The sequence below is a fragment of the Carex rostrata genome, chromosome 15 (assembly GCF_964058835.1).
Source record: "Carex rostrata chromosome 15, lpCarRost1.2, whole genome shotgun sequence".
In the NCBI taxonomy this organism is placed as follows: domain Eukaryota; kingdom Viridiplantae; phylum Streptophyta; class Magnoliopsida; order Poales; family Cyperaceae; genus Carex; species Carex rostrata.
Window position 1 is genome coordinate 292379 of NC_135932.1, and position 13664 is coordinate 306042.

General features: G+C 32.1%; 1 protein-coding gene across 1 annotated transcript; it reads right to left on the bottom strand.

The window, feature by feature from the left end:
- Nucleotides 1-4663: 4663 nt before the first annotated feature.
- MAG2 (RINT-1 / TIP-1 family) lies at nt 4664-9527 on the bottom strand. Its single transcript, XM_078316405.1, has 4 exons — nt 9159-9527; nt 8804-8887; nt 7255-7358; nt 4664-6683 (listed from the first exon to the last, which is right to left on the bottom strand). The coding sequence occupies exons 1-4, from the start codon at nt 9445-9447 to the stop codon at nt 4845-4847; spliced, it is 2316 nt and encodes a 771-aa protein (XP_078172531.1). The 5' UTR covers nt 9448-9527; the 3' UTR covers nt 4664-4844.
- Nucleotides 9528-13664: the final 4137 nt, after the last annotated feature.

Sequence of the window (13664 nt, forward strand, 5' to 3'; positions counted from 1 at the left end):
TCAAGAGAAAATTGGGTTAATATACAATCGATACTGATGGATAATACCTAACTAAGAATACACATATAAATTTATTAAATACTCAACATTAAAAGAAAATAAAAATTATTGAATTGATTACAATATCAATCAACCGAAGAATGATTATCTATATATGCAACCTAAAAAGGGGCGAGATGGGTGAACTTTTCAACTCAGTGGGAAAAAAAAAACAAAAAAACAAATCTGATTGACATTAAATCATGTGCAAACACAGCCCAACGAGCTCCTATGAATTAAAAAGGGAATTATTGGGTCCAAAATATAATAAGAAACCTATGATATGGGATTAGAACAAGTTTGCTCAACATTAACATATCTTAATAATTTATATTATTTTTCAAATTAAATTTGGACAAAACTATAATTGAAAATAATTTTCGATAGAGAGTGAATTCACTTGTAACTTTTTTGTGGCACATCATGACAACAATTGTTGTTTATGAATTATTATATTTAATATTTTAAATGACCAAAGTGAAATGTTGATCTTGTTCAATATCATATGCATAAACATTATTACATCTAGAGTTCATTTAGTACAACATTATTACATTTAGTACAATATCAGAATGTCAAAAATTCTGCATCTAGTTGCAATTAATTCTGACCGTCGATCTTTGTACCTCTTGATCTTGTATGGTATGTTTGGTTGGATCCGTTGGAGTGAGAATTAATAGATTATTTTTTGAACAAGATTGTTCGGAATAACTTGTTCTATATTTGGTTGGGATTGAATAACTAAAATAGGAAATCCAAGTCTTTTGTCTTATTAGAATAGCCTATTCTTAGTTGAATTTGAATATTATAATAAGACAAATGAGAAAATAGCTATTCTTATTTTACAACCAAACATATCCATAATAGAATAACTTCACACATTTTTATAATTATTGTCAAATACATACTCCATGTAACATAGTACATGCAAATTATTAAAAAGTGTACATGTTAAAAAGTAAGTTGTAGGTTGATCATTTGTCATTTACATAATGTTAAGCATACAAATTAAAACCCTTTTAATCTAATTTTTTTTTTTAAAATGATTATCATTTGGTAATAATGTAGTTTTGCAAGTATAAGTCTCTAAAAACACATACCTCCAAATAAAAATTAAAACTCAGTTATTATTAGATATCAAATATTCAAAATTTAAATGCAAAAGATGTGAGCACTGAACAAAGACTTAAACTAACAGCTGTATGCATGTCCGGTTGCTCCTGAATTTGTAACACGGACCAGATCAGCATTTCAATGGTTTGCCCCTTTTGGTCTGTACATTCACTTTGTTTTGTCTTCCTTTGTTTTTATTAAGGGTAAATTTTTCATATACCCTCCTCAAACAGTTCTTCAATTTCTTATTTATCCCTCTACTTTTCATTATATTTAATGTACCCTTTAACTTTTTCTTTTATTTCTTATTTACCCATTATATAATAATTCTAAATTTAACTATAATTAAATCTCTTAATAAAATAATAAAAGACAATAATACTCCTTTATAAATTCCTGTTAAGAATTTGATCGATCTATATTTGACAGCACCACTATATATCTTACTCAAGGTGTCCTTAGATGGAACCATGCATGAAGCTTGATTCTAATATTTTCACCATTCTTGGCTCCATTTCGTATTGATTTGTTTTGAGTTCGTGTGTATCCCTATTATGAGCTGCTTAGTGTTTGATGAAATGCCTAGAAGAGCCTCTTCTTGCTAAGTTTACAGAAACCAGTTTGGTGCTTCCCTTTTTCCATGGATTAATTATTAATTTATTACAGTTGTCAAACAAGATGGTAATTAATGTCCCAAGTAATTTGTTGGTACTCTAATATGCATTTCTATTTGTGCTAGCAAACGATGGCAGTTTATAAATTTTCTTGTAAGATTTTGTAGTTTCACTTCAAATTATCTTAATGAAATGATTTTAGATTTTGGTTTAATATAATAGTTCGAGTAAGAAAAATTAATTAAGCCTCTCCCTTAGCACTTTTCTATCCGTCTCTCTAATTTCCCAAAATTGATCTAGTTAACATAACCATTATTGTTTATTCCTAAATTCGACAAACCGAGCAGTAAAAACATGAACAACCTTTGGAGATATAATTAATGGCACTCTAGTACCAGTAGGGGTGAGTAAATTGCTCATAACTTGCTCATTAAAAATCCGCTTAAACTCGCTCATTTATCAACTCGCTTAAACTCACTCATTTACTTAATAAGCGAGCATGAGAATGCTCCAACTCGCTCATAACTCGCTTATTAAGAATTTGCCACATCTAATCCCTACCACATTCAATCCCAAATAAATTTCTGCAGCACTAAATTTCTGCAGCATTAAATCAATGAACTAAATTTATGCAACATTAAATCATCATTGCGGCCTTGCCTCATTAAATCCCTATGTCATATTCATACATTCATATATTTTGTAAAGTCGGCAGAACAAAGTTGATGGTACTGTGGAGAATGTAATATGTTGATTCTATTTTGTTAATTTTTGTTGGATTTTTATTATATTTTATTTAAATGAATTATGACAATTTGTTAAATTTTAGTACTCATAACTCGCTCATTTAGTAACTTGCTTAAATTCGCTCATTTACTTAATGAGCCGAGTATGAGCATACCTTAACTCGCTCATGCTCGCTCATTAATCACCCCTGCACTAGATTGGGATAGGATATGGATTTATTTTTATTTTTTTATAGTTGGAGCATTTGAAACTAATGCTAAGACATTAGTTTTTTCTCAAAAAAAGAGATATATAGAATCACCTTTTCTTTTTGGCATTTCATCAAATACTACATAGCTTATAAATGGAGACTTTCACACACACTCGAAACAAATAAGATATGAAACTAGCAGCCAATTAAAGGCCAAAGGGAGTATTGGAGCCAAGAATGATAGAAATATTAGTCGAGTTTGGTAGTTCCATTCGAGGACACCCGTGTGAGACGCTGTTGCTGTCGAATATAGACCAATGAAATTCTTAACATAAATTCAAAAAAGGGTATTTCTGTTTTTTATTATTTTATTCATAGATTTAATTATGATTAAATTCAGAATTATTGTGTAATGGACAAATAAGAAATAAAAGAAGAAGAAGGGCATATTAAACATAATAAAGAATAGAGAGGTAAGTGAGAAATTAAAGAACTCTTTAAGAATACATGAGAAATTAATCCTTTTATTAATTGGACAGAGGAGTTTAAGTAACTAGCAAAATTATGTCATTTGGAATCATGACATTATTCATGCAGAGACAAACAACAATTTAATCAAGCAATTTGTGTTTCCAAAAGCAATTTTTGTGTTTTGTCATGTAACCAGCAGGACACCATTAACTAATTACTTAAACATAAATAAATAAATATTTAATTTCAAGCTTGTATTAGTTTTGTTTTGGCCCCATCTGTTTGGTCTGTTAGGATTGTCCCAACACACGAAAAGTAGTTGTATATAAGAAAAAATAACGTGACTTGATGTGATGTGACGCAATTAAAATGATATATAATAATATGGTCATAAATTCTAAATTGGTTCTTTGAAAATAATTAGAACAAATTCTTTAAAATATGCAAAAAAAATTGCAAAACAAATTAAAATAAACAAACAATAAAAAATTAATCTTTTTTTGAAAACTTGGTAGTAGCTACCAAGGTTCATGAGGGGGAATCGAACTCTCGACCTTTGGGTATAACAACTCTAGGACATTTTCCTAGCCAATTGTGCTACCTCTCCTTTCTCAACAATAAAAAATTAATCACGTGATGTAACGTGACTAGATAAATTTACATTTTACAGGACGGACGTGTTATTTTTTGTCGAACAATCGACCAACATAAATTTGGCATAATACATTGTGCCGTAGCCGTAACGGAATTAATAATTCCTTTACTGACTAGAGATTAATTTAGGTCATGGAAACTATTTCGAACTTTTCAGGCTTTGACAACTCATCATTATTTTTCTGATATCAATCGGATCAGTACCGAGTACCGACTACTGACAAGCCAGCTAACCTCATCGATCAGGCATCCATCAATTTGCTTCCCCCGGCCCCCGGGTCCATGTTCTTGAATCTTGATTCATAAAATGGGTAAATCAATCAATCATGATGCCCATTTGTATTGTACGAACACCTGACCGAGTAGAATATTTGCATCAGCGAAAGAAATTTGCATCATAAATAAAAACATAAGCCCAAAAAAATTATATGGCCCGCCTTGTGAAAAGTCTCGACCTTTGCTTCACTATTAAAGACATTCGTTATTTTGAGGCTATGAAGAGCCGCTGAAGAGCAACGGAATGAGGCTATGCTACTGTGCAAACCACGTACTGATCTGCACTGCAAATCAATATTTCATTTTCAAAGTTCAAATTGTCAATCTAAATCGTTCAATATGATTTTCATATGTAATGTAATTACAGACTAAATTTTATATTTTTTTGAATTTTAGGTAAAAAATCAATACTTACGATCTTTAGATCAAGTGATTTTCTACATATCTAAAAAAATAAAAATTTGATCAACAAGTGCATTAAATATGAAGATCATGTTGAATAGTTCAGTTTAATTGTTGAAATTATAAAAATTGATATATTAATCCATAGTACAAACCATCCCTCCAAGCAGCACAACTCAATTGTAGCTCGTTACTATTTCAAGGTAGAATTCTTTACAACCAATTATTATCAAACTTTTAAAAAATGCAGGGCTATCTGAACTGAAAACCCTATACCAAAATGTACAAAAGTTTCCTAAATTAAATCAGTTTACCAAGTTTAAAAAAAAAAAAAAACTTTAACCTTCAAAAACCCTATTTTTCACCAGTCTATCGGCCTCAGTTGAAGTCAAACGCCTAAATCCTTTCTCCTTGAACCATTTCTCCTTGTCTCTCAATAAACCATTTCTAATATCTATTTCATCAATTTTTAAAATTCTAAGTCCCTCATGCACTTTTGAAAAGAAACCCTCTGGCCTCAGACACCAAGCCTTAAACACCCCAAATAAAACACTCAAATCGACATCTAATCTCTCAACCCCACAATCATTAAACTTTGCACCTCCTAGTAAAACCCCGTTAAATATCAGTTGATCAATCCCATTAGCAACACCTCTCCATACAGTTACGAAATCGGACTCATTAAGCCCTTCTTCTAACTTAGATAATTTACCTTGTACATAATCTAAAGAATCAAGGAAGGTTCTAGAAACAGCGTAGCCCTCCATTTTCTCACGCCATTGTCTCTTGTTTTTGATGTAATCTCTTGTTCTTGAATCAAATCCCCTTAAAATAACAGTGGAGATTTTCTCCACCCACTCAATTCGAAATTTTTTAATTTTACTTATTTCCTCGTGAAAAATACATTTGCCGCCAGTTTCTTCTGACAAACTTTCCATATCAAGAAAAAACAAATCCTCGCACCATTCCACCAGTGTTGATTCAAAATACCGTGCTGCATTTATTGACCGTACCACTTTTAGCAAGGCATCATCATCAGTTAAGGCAGTTAATCCCTCAGCCTCTTGGCACCTATGCACCATGCAATCAATAAACTCTGATATGACAGGCCCACACGTCAATCTGATAAACCGTGCTCTAAGCATAACACTTGGCAATGGCCGGGCTCGGTCGATCAATAGAGATAAATTTTTCACGACTGCGCCACATACTACAGGGGCCTTGTTCTCATCTGATACAACACTGCTCCAGTTTTTATCTTTTCCAATTGCCGGTGTGAGTTTCTCTAGGACCTCATATTTTTCAATTTCAGCCCAAATTTCGAGCCAATCGGGACGATCACAGAAGACTGAAAGAGAAGAAACCCTTTGCAAAGTTTCGTCTTCTTTTAAAGACAATAATAACCCTGTATCACTAATTAATTGTTGTGTTCTCTTATCAAAAGAGATCATCAAATCAACTAAATTAAGCCACAAGGTCCTCGCATTACTCGAAATTTCATCTGAGCCACCTTTTTCAAGTGCTTCAATATATTTCGGAAAAATCTCTTTTGATAGGTACGTACATAGTGAGGTCACAGTACCACCTATCCATTCCTCTCTGCAACTGTACCCGACAAGATTTGCTTTGTCAACTAGAGGTTGCAAAATATCATCCATCGAATCAACAAAATCTCGAGTTATTTTGTAAACAAGGGCAAACACAAACTCGGGCTTGTCAGACCATTTGGAGAAGTGCCGTTCAGTCAAAATAGATATCGGGTTGACCAGTTCTTCAATAACCCACAGAGGGGAGCGGATTAGTTCAAAATTATGCCCCTCCAATTGCCTACATTTTCTCCTCCTCTGCAATTCTTGCAAGTTGCACAGAGATAGAAAGCTTTCAGAGTACTTGGTTTTAAGGTCACCTTTAAGTGAAAAAAGGGGATTTGAAAACTCAGTCCGATTTGAATTGCTTGTGTTAATGAGGTTTGAGCCACTGAGCGGTGGGGGCCACCCAAGAGAGGTCAGGAGAGATCGATGTTCAGAGATAGACTGGGGTCGAAGGACAGCTAAGGCTCGGTCAACTCTATTGTCAACAGCAGACACGAGGCGGGTCCAATGAGGCCTTTTCTTAGCAATTGATGTCAAAATTGACTCTATTTCTTTCAAAGATTTTATTGCCTTTTGATGGTTCCTCTGAAACACCCGACAAAAAAAACATTTAAAATAGTTAATAAGAAGTAAGTTAAAAAATACTACTAGTGTATGTACTGAAAAGGGAGCCATATGATAAGAACTTCAATTTGCGGCTATGATTTATCAATGTTTTAACATTAATTTCTGACTGAGGCTACAGAACTATTAATAGCGCATAATGGTCTGTACTATGGATTATCTTCATTTTTGAAGTCCAAACAATCGATTTGAACTGTTCAATGTGACCTCCATATAAAAATGTATCTGTAGACCAAATTTTACATTTTTTTTATACATTTTTTACTATTTTCTAAGATAGGTAGAAAATCACTTGATCTAAAAATTCTAGACTATTCAAAAGTAGTACTTTTTTACTTATCTAAGAAAATAGTAAAAAAATTCTAAAAAATGTAAAATTTAGTCTGCAAGTGCATTTTCATATGGAGATCACGTTGAATTGGTCAGATCGACTATTAGGATTTTGGAAACAAAAATATTGATCCGTAGTACGGACCAATCTGCGCTATGCATAGTACCATAGCCTCACTTTTAATTTCTAATAAATTCTCACCTCAGAGTTAACGGAGTAAGAGGAAGACTTCAGCTTTTCAGCAACAGACGATGAGACAGAATCCTCCACATCTCCAATCAAACTATCAAGCTTGAGTGCCGTTTCTGTAATTAAAAAATAACACCTTTTCAATTAACATGCAATTTATTTCTTCAATCAAAGTGCTCCAGAAAATCAAAGTCTGTTGTTGAATAAACATATCCATTACTATTTAAAACACCACTAACAGTAATTCAGAAAATATAACTATTTCTCTAGGCCCTGAGTCCATATCCTTTGTATATAACTCAATCTTGGGATTAGAATCTCGACCATCCAATCAGAATCCGGGCCAATCCGTCCCAAGCCTGTAATGCACGGGGCCTTTTAATGTTCGTGCCAATACGGATCGGACGGTCCAGATTTGTTCTCTAGTAACTCAAAATTTGAGTACTGCACACAATATAAATTCCTAGGCTGTGGGGCCAGCTTCAATTTTTCTTTCTTCTTGATTGCAGAACTAACAATGCTGAAAGACTGAAAGGAGATACTGTCCTTCTTTTAAGTTTTTAAATAATATTATTTTTCTTTTTGCTCTCATGCATTTGAGGATTTATTAGGACAAAGGGATGATACTAAAGGATTCAGAACAATTTTGGGGTCCAAGTTCAGTTTGGAAAGTTCATCAATCATTGAAGGTTTCGAAGAAAAGTCGAGTAGATTGCGAGAGATACTTCAAAATCAGCAATAAAGCACGCAACTGTTGGAGGGTGAATACAATATTTCAGAAGAAAAGGAGGTTTCAACAAAAAAAATGCATTGTCCTCAATGATATACTAGAGATAGCAAAAATAAGCACCATCCTAAAATTAGCGTCAACCTCAATGATTTTTCTTTAGCAGATTTTTATAGACGTAGTGCTCTAATTAATACTCAACAATGGAAATTGATAAGACACTTGTAAAAATAAAGATAACTGGCAAAACATTTGATAAGGCACCTGGCACCAATGGTTTTTCTACTGCATTTTACCAAACTTCTTTGGATGTAACTACAGGGATGTGAGAAACATAAATGGAGAATTTCACTACCAGAAAAAAAATGAGCTCTATCCATGTTTTAAAATATAACCAAGGTTAATTACAAACCTATGAGCTATTTAGTTTGATTAACTGTAACATGAAAATATCATAACATTTTGAGGGATCTAATGACAACAATGGTTTTGGTACCAAATCGGTGCTAATAAGATTAAATCTCAAATAACTGTTTTAGAGTTGTAATAACAAAACTAATTGATTGGATATATTATACATATCATACACTACAGACATAAAAAATTATATCATTTCGACTTTATCTTGGTATGCACCAACAGCTAACTAGATCAACGGACCAAATTTTTACCATTTACAGCCTCTCTTAATGGCTATCGAAATAAGGAAATCCTACAATTTTTTATATACATTGAGATGATGTAAAATACACCTAATGTTTTAAATTCATGTAACAAATTGCTCCAATTTTTAAATTCATGTAACAAATTGCTTCAATTTTTAAATTCATGTACCAGCATAAGCACGAATAGTTTCAACTCTAGCCACCTCCTTAGCCAATGCCGGTAGCTCCTCTGCTAATATCTCCTCATTCTCCTCTGTTCAAGTTCCATATGGAAATAAATTATTCAATATAATATAAAATCCAAAGTGCAAAAATGAATCAAAGATACATCATGGAGATCCTAGATCACCTAGAGGCATATTTTGTGTGCTTTACTACTTTAGAGTAACACAAAAACAAAATTGGGTATCTGATCTAGAAAATTCTCATCTGAATATCGCACAAAATAACTAAAAACTTGAAATTCATTATTTCAATATTCCCAATTGGCAGCTGGCTAAAATTTATGGTATTATCAACATTACCATGAACAGGATTTGTGATTGACGATTTAAGAACAACCAGCCCCTGTTTGATCCCTCTCAGACGCTCTTCAACTTCATCAGATCGAGAAGAGTAAACAGAAATTGTCTCGGACAACCTACGGTCGAGATCAGACAGCGTCGCCTCGAGATCCGCGCACCCAACACTGAGCTCGTGCTCGATGTAAGACGACTTGGGCAAATCCTCCTTCGTGCCAAATCTCTGCGCGAGGAATTGATTTAGTGACGACGATAGAGGTGCAGAGGGAAAAGAACAACTGGAGGTCGCCATTGATTTGTTTCGCTAGCACATTTCGGAGTCTGGTTTTGGAAGAAACCAGAACAGAACGAAGGGAGAAGTTTAACAATGCATTGTAATGCTGTTGTCGTTCACGTAGCAAGTTCCCACATGGGGAAAAGTTTACTCGCTTCACAAATTGTTACCAAGTTTGAAGTACGCATTAAAATAGTTTCTCTTTCTCATAGTTTACTCGAGAACACTGATCTGTCTTCCCTTTGTTAGTATTTTGTATTTCGTTTATGGGCCTGTGGAGCCCAGTATTATTGGATTAAGTAAAGGGAAGGAAGCCCAATAATTCGAATTTTGAATTGGATTATTCAAGTCTTTTAAAAGCCTAAAGTTGTGCCACTGGAATGCCCATTTTCTCTCATCTTTTCACTTAACTGTTTTTGTCATGAATGCTTTTGGATAGAATTAAAACCTGTATTACCTATGGCAATATTGACAAAAATCTGCAACATAAAAGAAGATATTGACAAAGCAACTTCTTCTTAGACAACGTTGTCCTCAAAATCCTCAAGTGATAATCATTATACGAAAAATATATATATATTGTATTATAAAGTTTATTTACTAGCTTTTTTTTAATCTCTCAAACAAGGCACATATATAAAAGAACTAATGTATCCTGACTGTCCCGTGATACAACCGAAAGCAAAATATTAAAAGTTATTTTATCAATAGCAAACTTTTTTTTGTAAATATCGACTCTCATGGCGGAGCTATATAGAGTAAGAGAAAGGCTGCCATGCTTTGCAAATTAGAGTGGGTGTTTTAATTTGTACTCATATCTCTAGTTTCAAAGTTCAAAACGTCAATCTGAATCGTTCAAGTTGATATCCATATTAAATTGTGCTTGAAGACTAAATTTTATATTTATTTGGAAAAATTTTACTATAGTTTTAGAATTTTTAAAAAACAGTGTTTTTCATAAAATTATGGACCATAAAAAAAAAGTGATTTTCAAAAATTCTAAAAAAATAGTAAAATTTTTTCAAAAAATATAAAATTTCGTCTCCAAGCACAATTTAATATGGATATCAACTTGAACGATTCAGATCAACGTTTTGAACTTTGAAACTAGAGATATGAGTGCAAATTAAAACACCCACTCTAATTTGGAAAACATGGCAGCCTTACTTTCTCTCTCTCTCTCTCTCTCTTTTCGAGAACAAACTCTTCTCTCTAAAATATATTTTCTCCTCGTATATAACATACTTAATCTTAGATTACAAATTTAAATTAAGAAATGTAGTCTACAATCAATATATTTTCTCCTCGTATATAACATACTTAATCTTAATCAACTAAACATTTTCAAATAACGTGTTTTAATATACTGTTTGCATATCTGTGACAATATGTGTGACAATATGTGTGACAATACGTGTGGTGGATATAATTTTCACTAAATTTAGACTTCTACATAGAGAAATAGTGTATTTAATCAAAAGAAGGCAGATTATTTGTTTAGATGGCTCAGATTCAATCTGATTTTAGATCAATAAATCTTAATTGTTAGACTTTCTGTCATCTAATTCAATTTAAGGTGTATAATATAGAGGAGAGATATATAGCGAGGGTTCAAATGCACCCTATCTTTCAAATCTTTTTTCTTCGTTTTCCAAGTTCGAATAGTCAATCCGAACCGTTAGATGCGATCTATATATTAAGATGTGCTTGAAGACCAAATTTTATATTTTTTGGAAATTTTTTACTATTTATTAAGCCACTTTGAAAATCGCTGATCCAATGGTCCAGAATTTTTTTTGAAATTTTTTGGAATTTTCAAAGTGACTTAATAAATAGTAAAAGAAATCAGAAAAATGTAAAATTTGGTCTTCAAGCACATATTAATATGGATAACAAAATGAACGGTTCGGATCGACGTTTTGAATTTTGAAATTTTAAATTTGAACCGTATACATATCGGGTCATATGCATACGAGTGCACATTAGTCACACTCTATATATATATATATATAGGTTTTGGCTAATATGCTACGGGTAGCTAAGAGGCCTCCGTGCTACGGCTCGGATTTCGAGTTTTCAAAATCCTAACGGTCGATCTGAACCGTTCATCTTGTTCTCCATATTAATATGTGCTTGGAGACCAAATTTTACATTTTTCTGAATTTTTTTACTATTTATTAAGCCACTTTGAAAACCGCTGATCCAACGGTAGTTTCTGGTTTTACTGTTGGGTTAAGCCACCGTTGGATCAGGGGTTTTCAAAGTGGCTTAATAAATAGTAAAAAAATTCAGAAAAATGTAAAATTTGGTCTCCAAGCACATATTAATATGGAGAACAAGATGAACGGTTCGGATCGACCGTTAGAATTTTGAAAACTCAAAATCCGAGCCGTAGCACGGAGGCCTCTTAGCTACCCGTAGCACCGTAGCCACGTCCATATATATATATATATATATATATAATTACGCGTCATCCTAACTTTTTATTGAAAATATACTTTTATTTCTATATTTTTCTTCAAAAAAAAAATTATAAAAGATACCTAGTATTCAAAATAATTATGAAAATTTTGTCTTACTTTAAAATTTACCTCAGCATACTAAAATCCTGGCTGCGCCGCCCCTGTGAACTGTTTATTTTTACTTGGACTTGAAAAATGAAAAAATTGAAATGGTCAATGGAAGAAGATATCTCTTTCGACTTTTGGACAAAAAAAAAAGGGAATAATGTTGAAATATATACCCATGCAATTACATGTAGCATTCATAACCTGTTGACAAACACACTGCATGTAACCTTGTGATCTGTTTCAATCAATTGCCACCTTTTGTACCAAATCCAAGGGCCCATAACAAACCCACTGGTCCCCATTGAAACGGTGCAAGGACTTGGACCACATTTGAATGATGCATTCCATTATTTCATGCATTGAAACACAACCGTTTCTAATTATTTTCTATTTATTTTGCATATCTACCCTTCCAGATTCTCAACTTTTTATGCATGCTTGCTTGATCCTCTTATACTTTATCATCACTTATTTCATTTCTTATTTTTATAGGCACATGATTTTGGATCTCAAGATGTCATAATTGTTTATTATTCTAAATTTAAACGGTTTTTAGCGTCGCAATTATACTCTTCGACAACTCTTCCCTTATTTCATATTTGCCTATGAACTATTCAATATATTTACCCATAATATAAAAATCGTCATTTAATTCTAACTACGTCCTGTTTGGATTGAGCAGTAGATGGAGGAATAGAGAGGCAAATGAAATTTTATAATTAATATTTTTTTTTATTCGATATATAATAGGAGGATGTAAGTTTAATGAGATTTACTCTTTTAACTTAAACCTCCTAAAACTTATATTTTATTACTCTCTCAAATAGGGGTGTAAAGGAAAAAAAAAACTCAAACAAAACAATGAAAAAAATATATTATAACCTCTCTTCCTTTTATTTTCCTCCCCATTCTATTTCTCACCTCTCTTTCTTTCACCTCGTGTAAATTATAAAGCGTTAATTACGTCCAAGTATGGTTATGAGTGATTTCAAATTGGCATAATTCTAGACAATATTTTATGTTCTAAAATTATGTCGGTTAACGATAAATAATTTGACCAAACAATTCAGCAAACAAATAGTTGAATTCAACATAAAATGTTTGAACGAAATGAAAACTGGTTGGAATTATAGTTATATACTAGAAATTCAGAAAAGGCGTGCCATAAATTTTAGTAATATCTTATCGTGCTCATTATATATTATTAGTATCGTGCCAGTGTATTACAACAGGAATATATTATAAGATTAAATAGAATATAGAAAAATATTTTTGTTTGACATTCAAAATAAAAAAAATATTTAAATGAAAATAAAGGACACAAATAAAAAAAAATCCAAATAATAAATAACAATAAAAGAATCAATATGAAATGAAAAAAATGATCAAATATAACATGAACTTTTTTTTAAAATATCATTACAATGTAATATCTAATTTTCTCCACAAGCAAGACATGTCATTAAATGATTTAGAAGAGAAATAATATGTAAAGAAACAAAATTAAAAAATATATAATTAAATGATTCAAATAAGAATTTTCTCTACATGTATATTCTTAATGGAAATTATTTTAACAATGAAAATTTCTCTACACGAAAGTTATAGATATTCTTCATTTTCTCTCCAGATGAAATAGTAAGAAAAGGTTCTAATTTTCATGTC

What these genes read in the sequence shown, in the direction of transcription:
- MAG2 (XM_078316405.1), bottom strand. Translation starts at nt 9,447, where the DNA reads ATGGCGACCTCCAGTTGTTCTTTTCCCTCTGCACCTCTATCGTCGTCA. An exon ending in AATCACAAATCCTGTTCATG is followed by an intron (nt 8,888 to 9,158) that starts GTAATGTTGATA and finishes GAACTTGAACAG; the next exon opens with AGGAGAATGAGGAGATATTA. An exon ending in AACTATTCGTGCTTATGCTG is followed by an intron (nt 7,359 to 8,803) that starts GTACATGAATTT and finishes TTTTAATTACAG; the next exon opens with AAACGGCACTCAAGCTTGAT.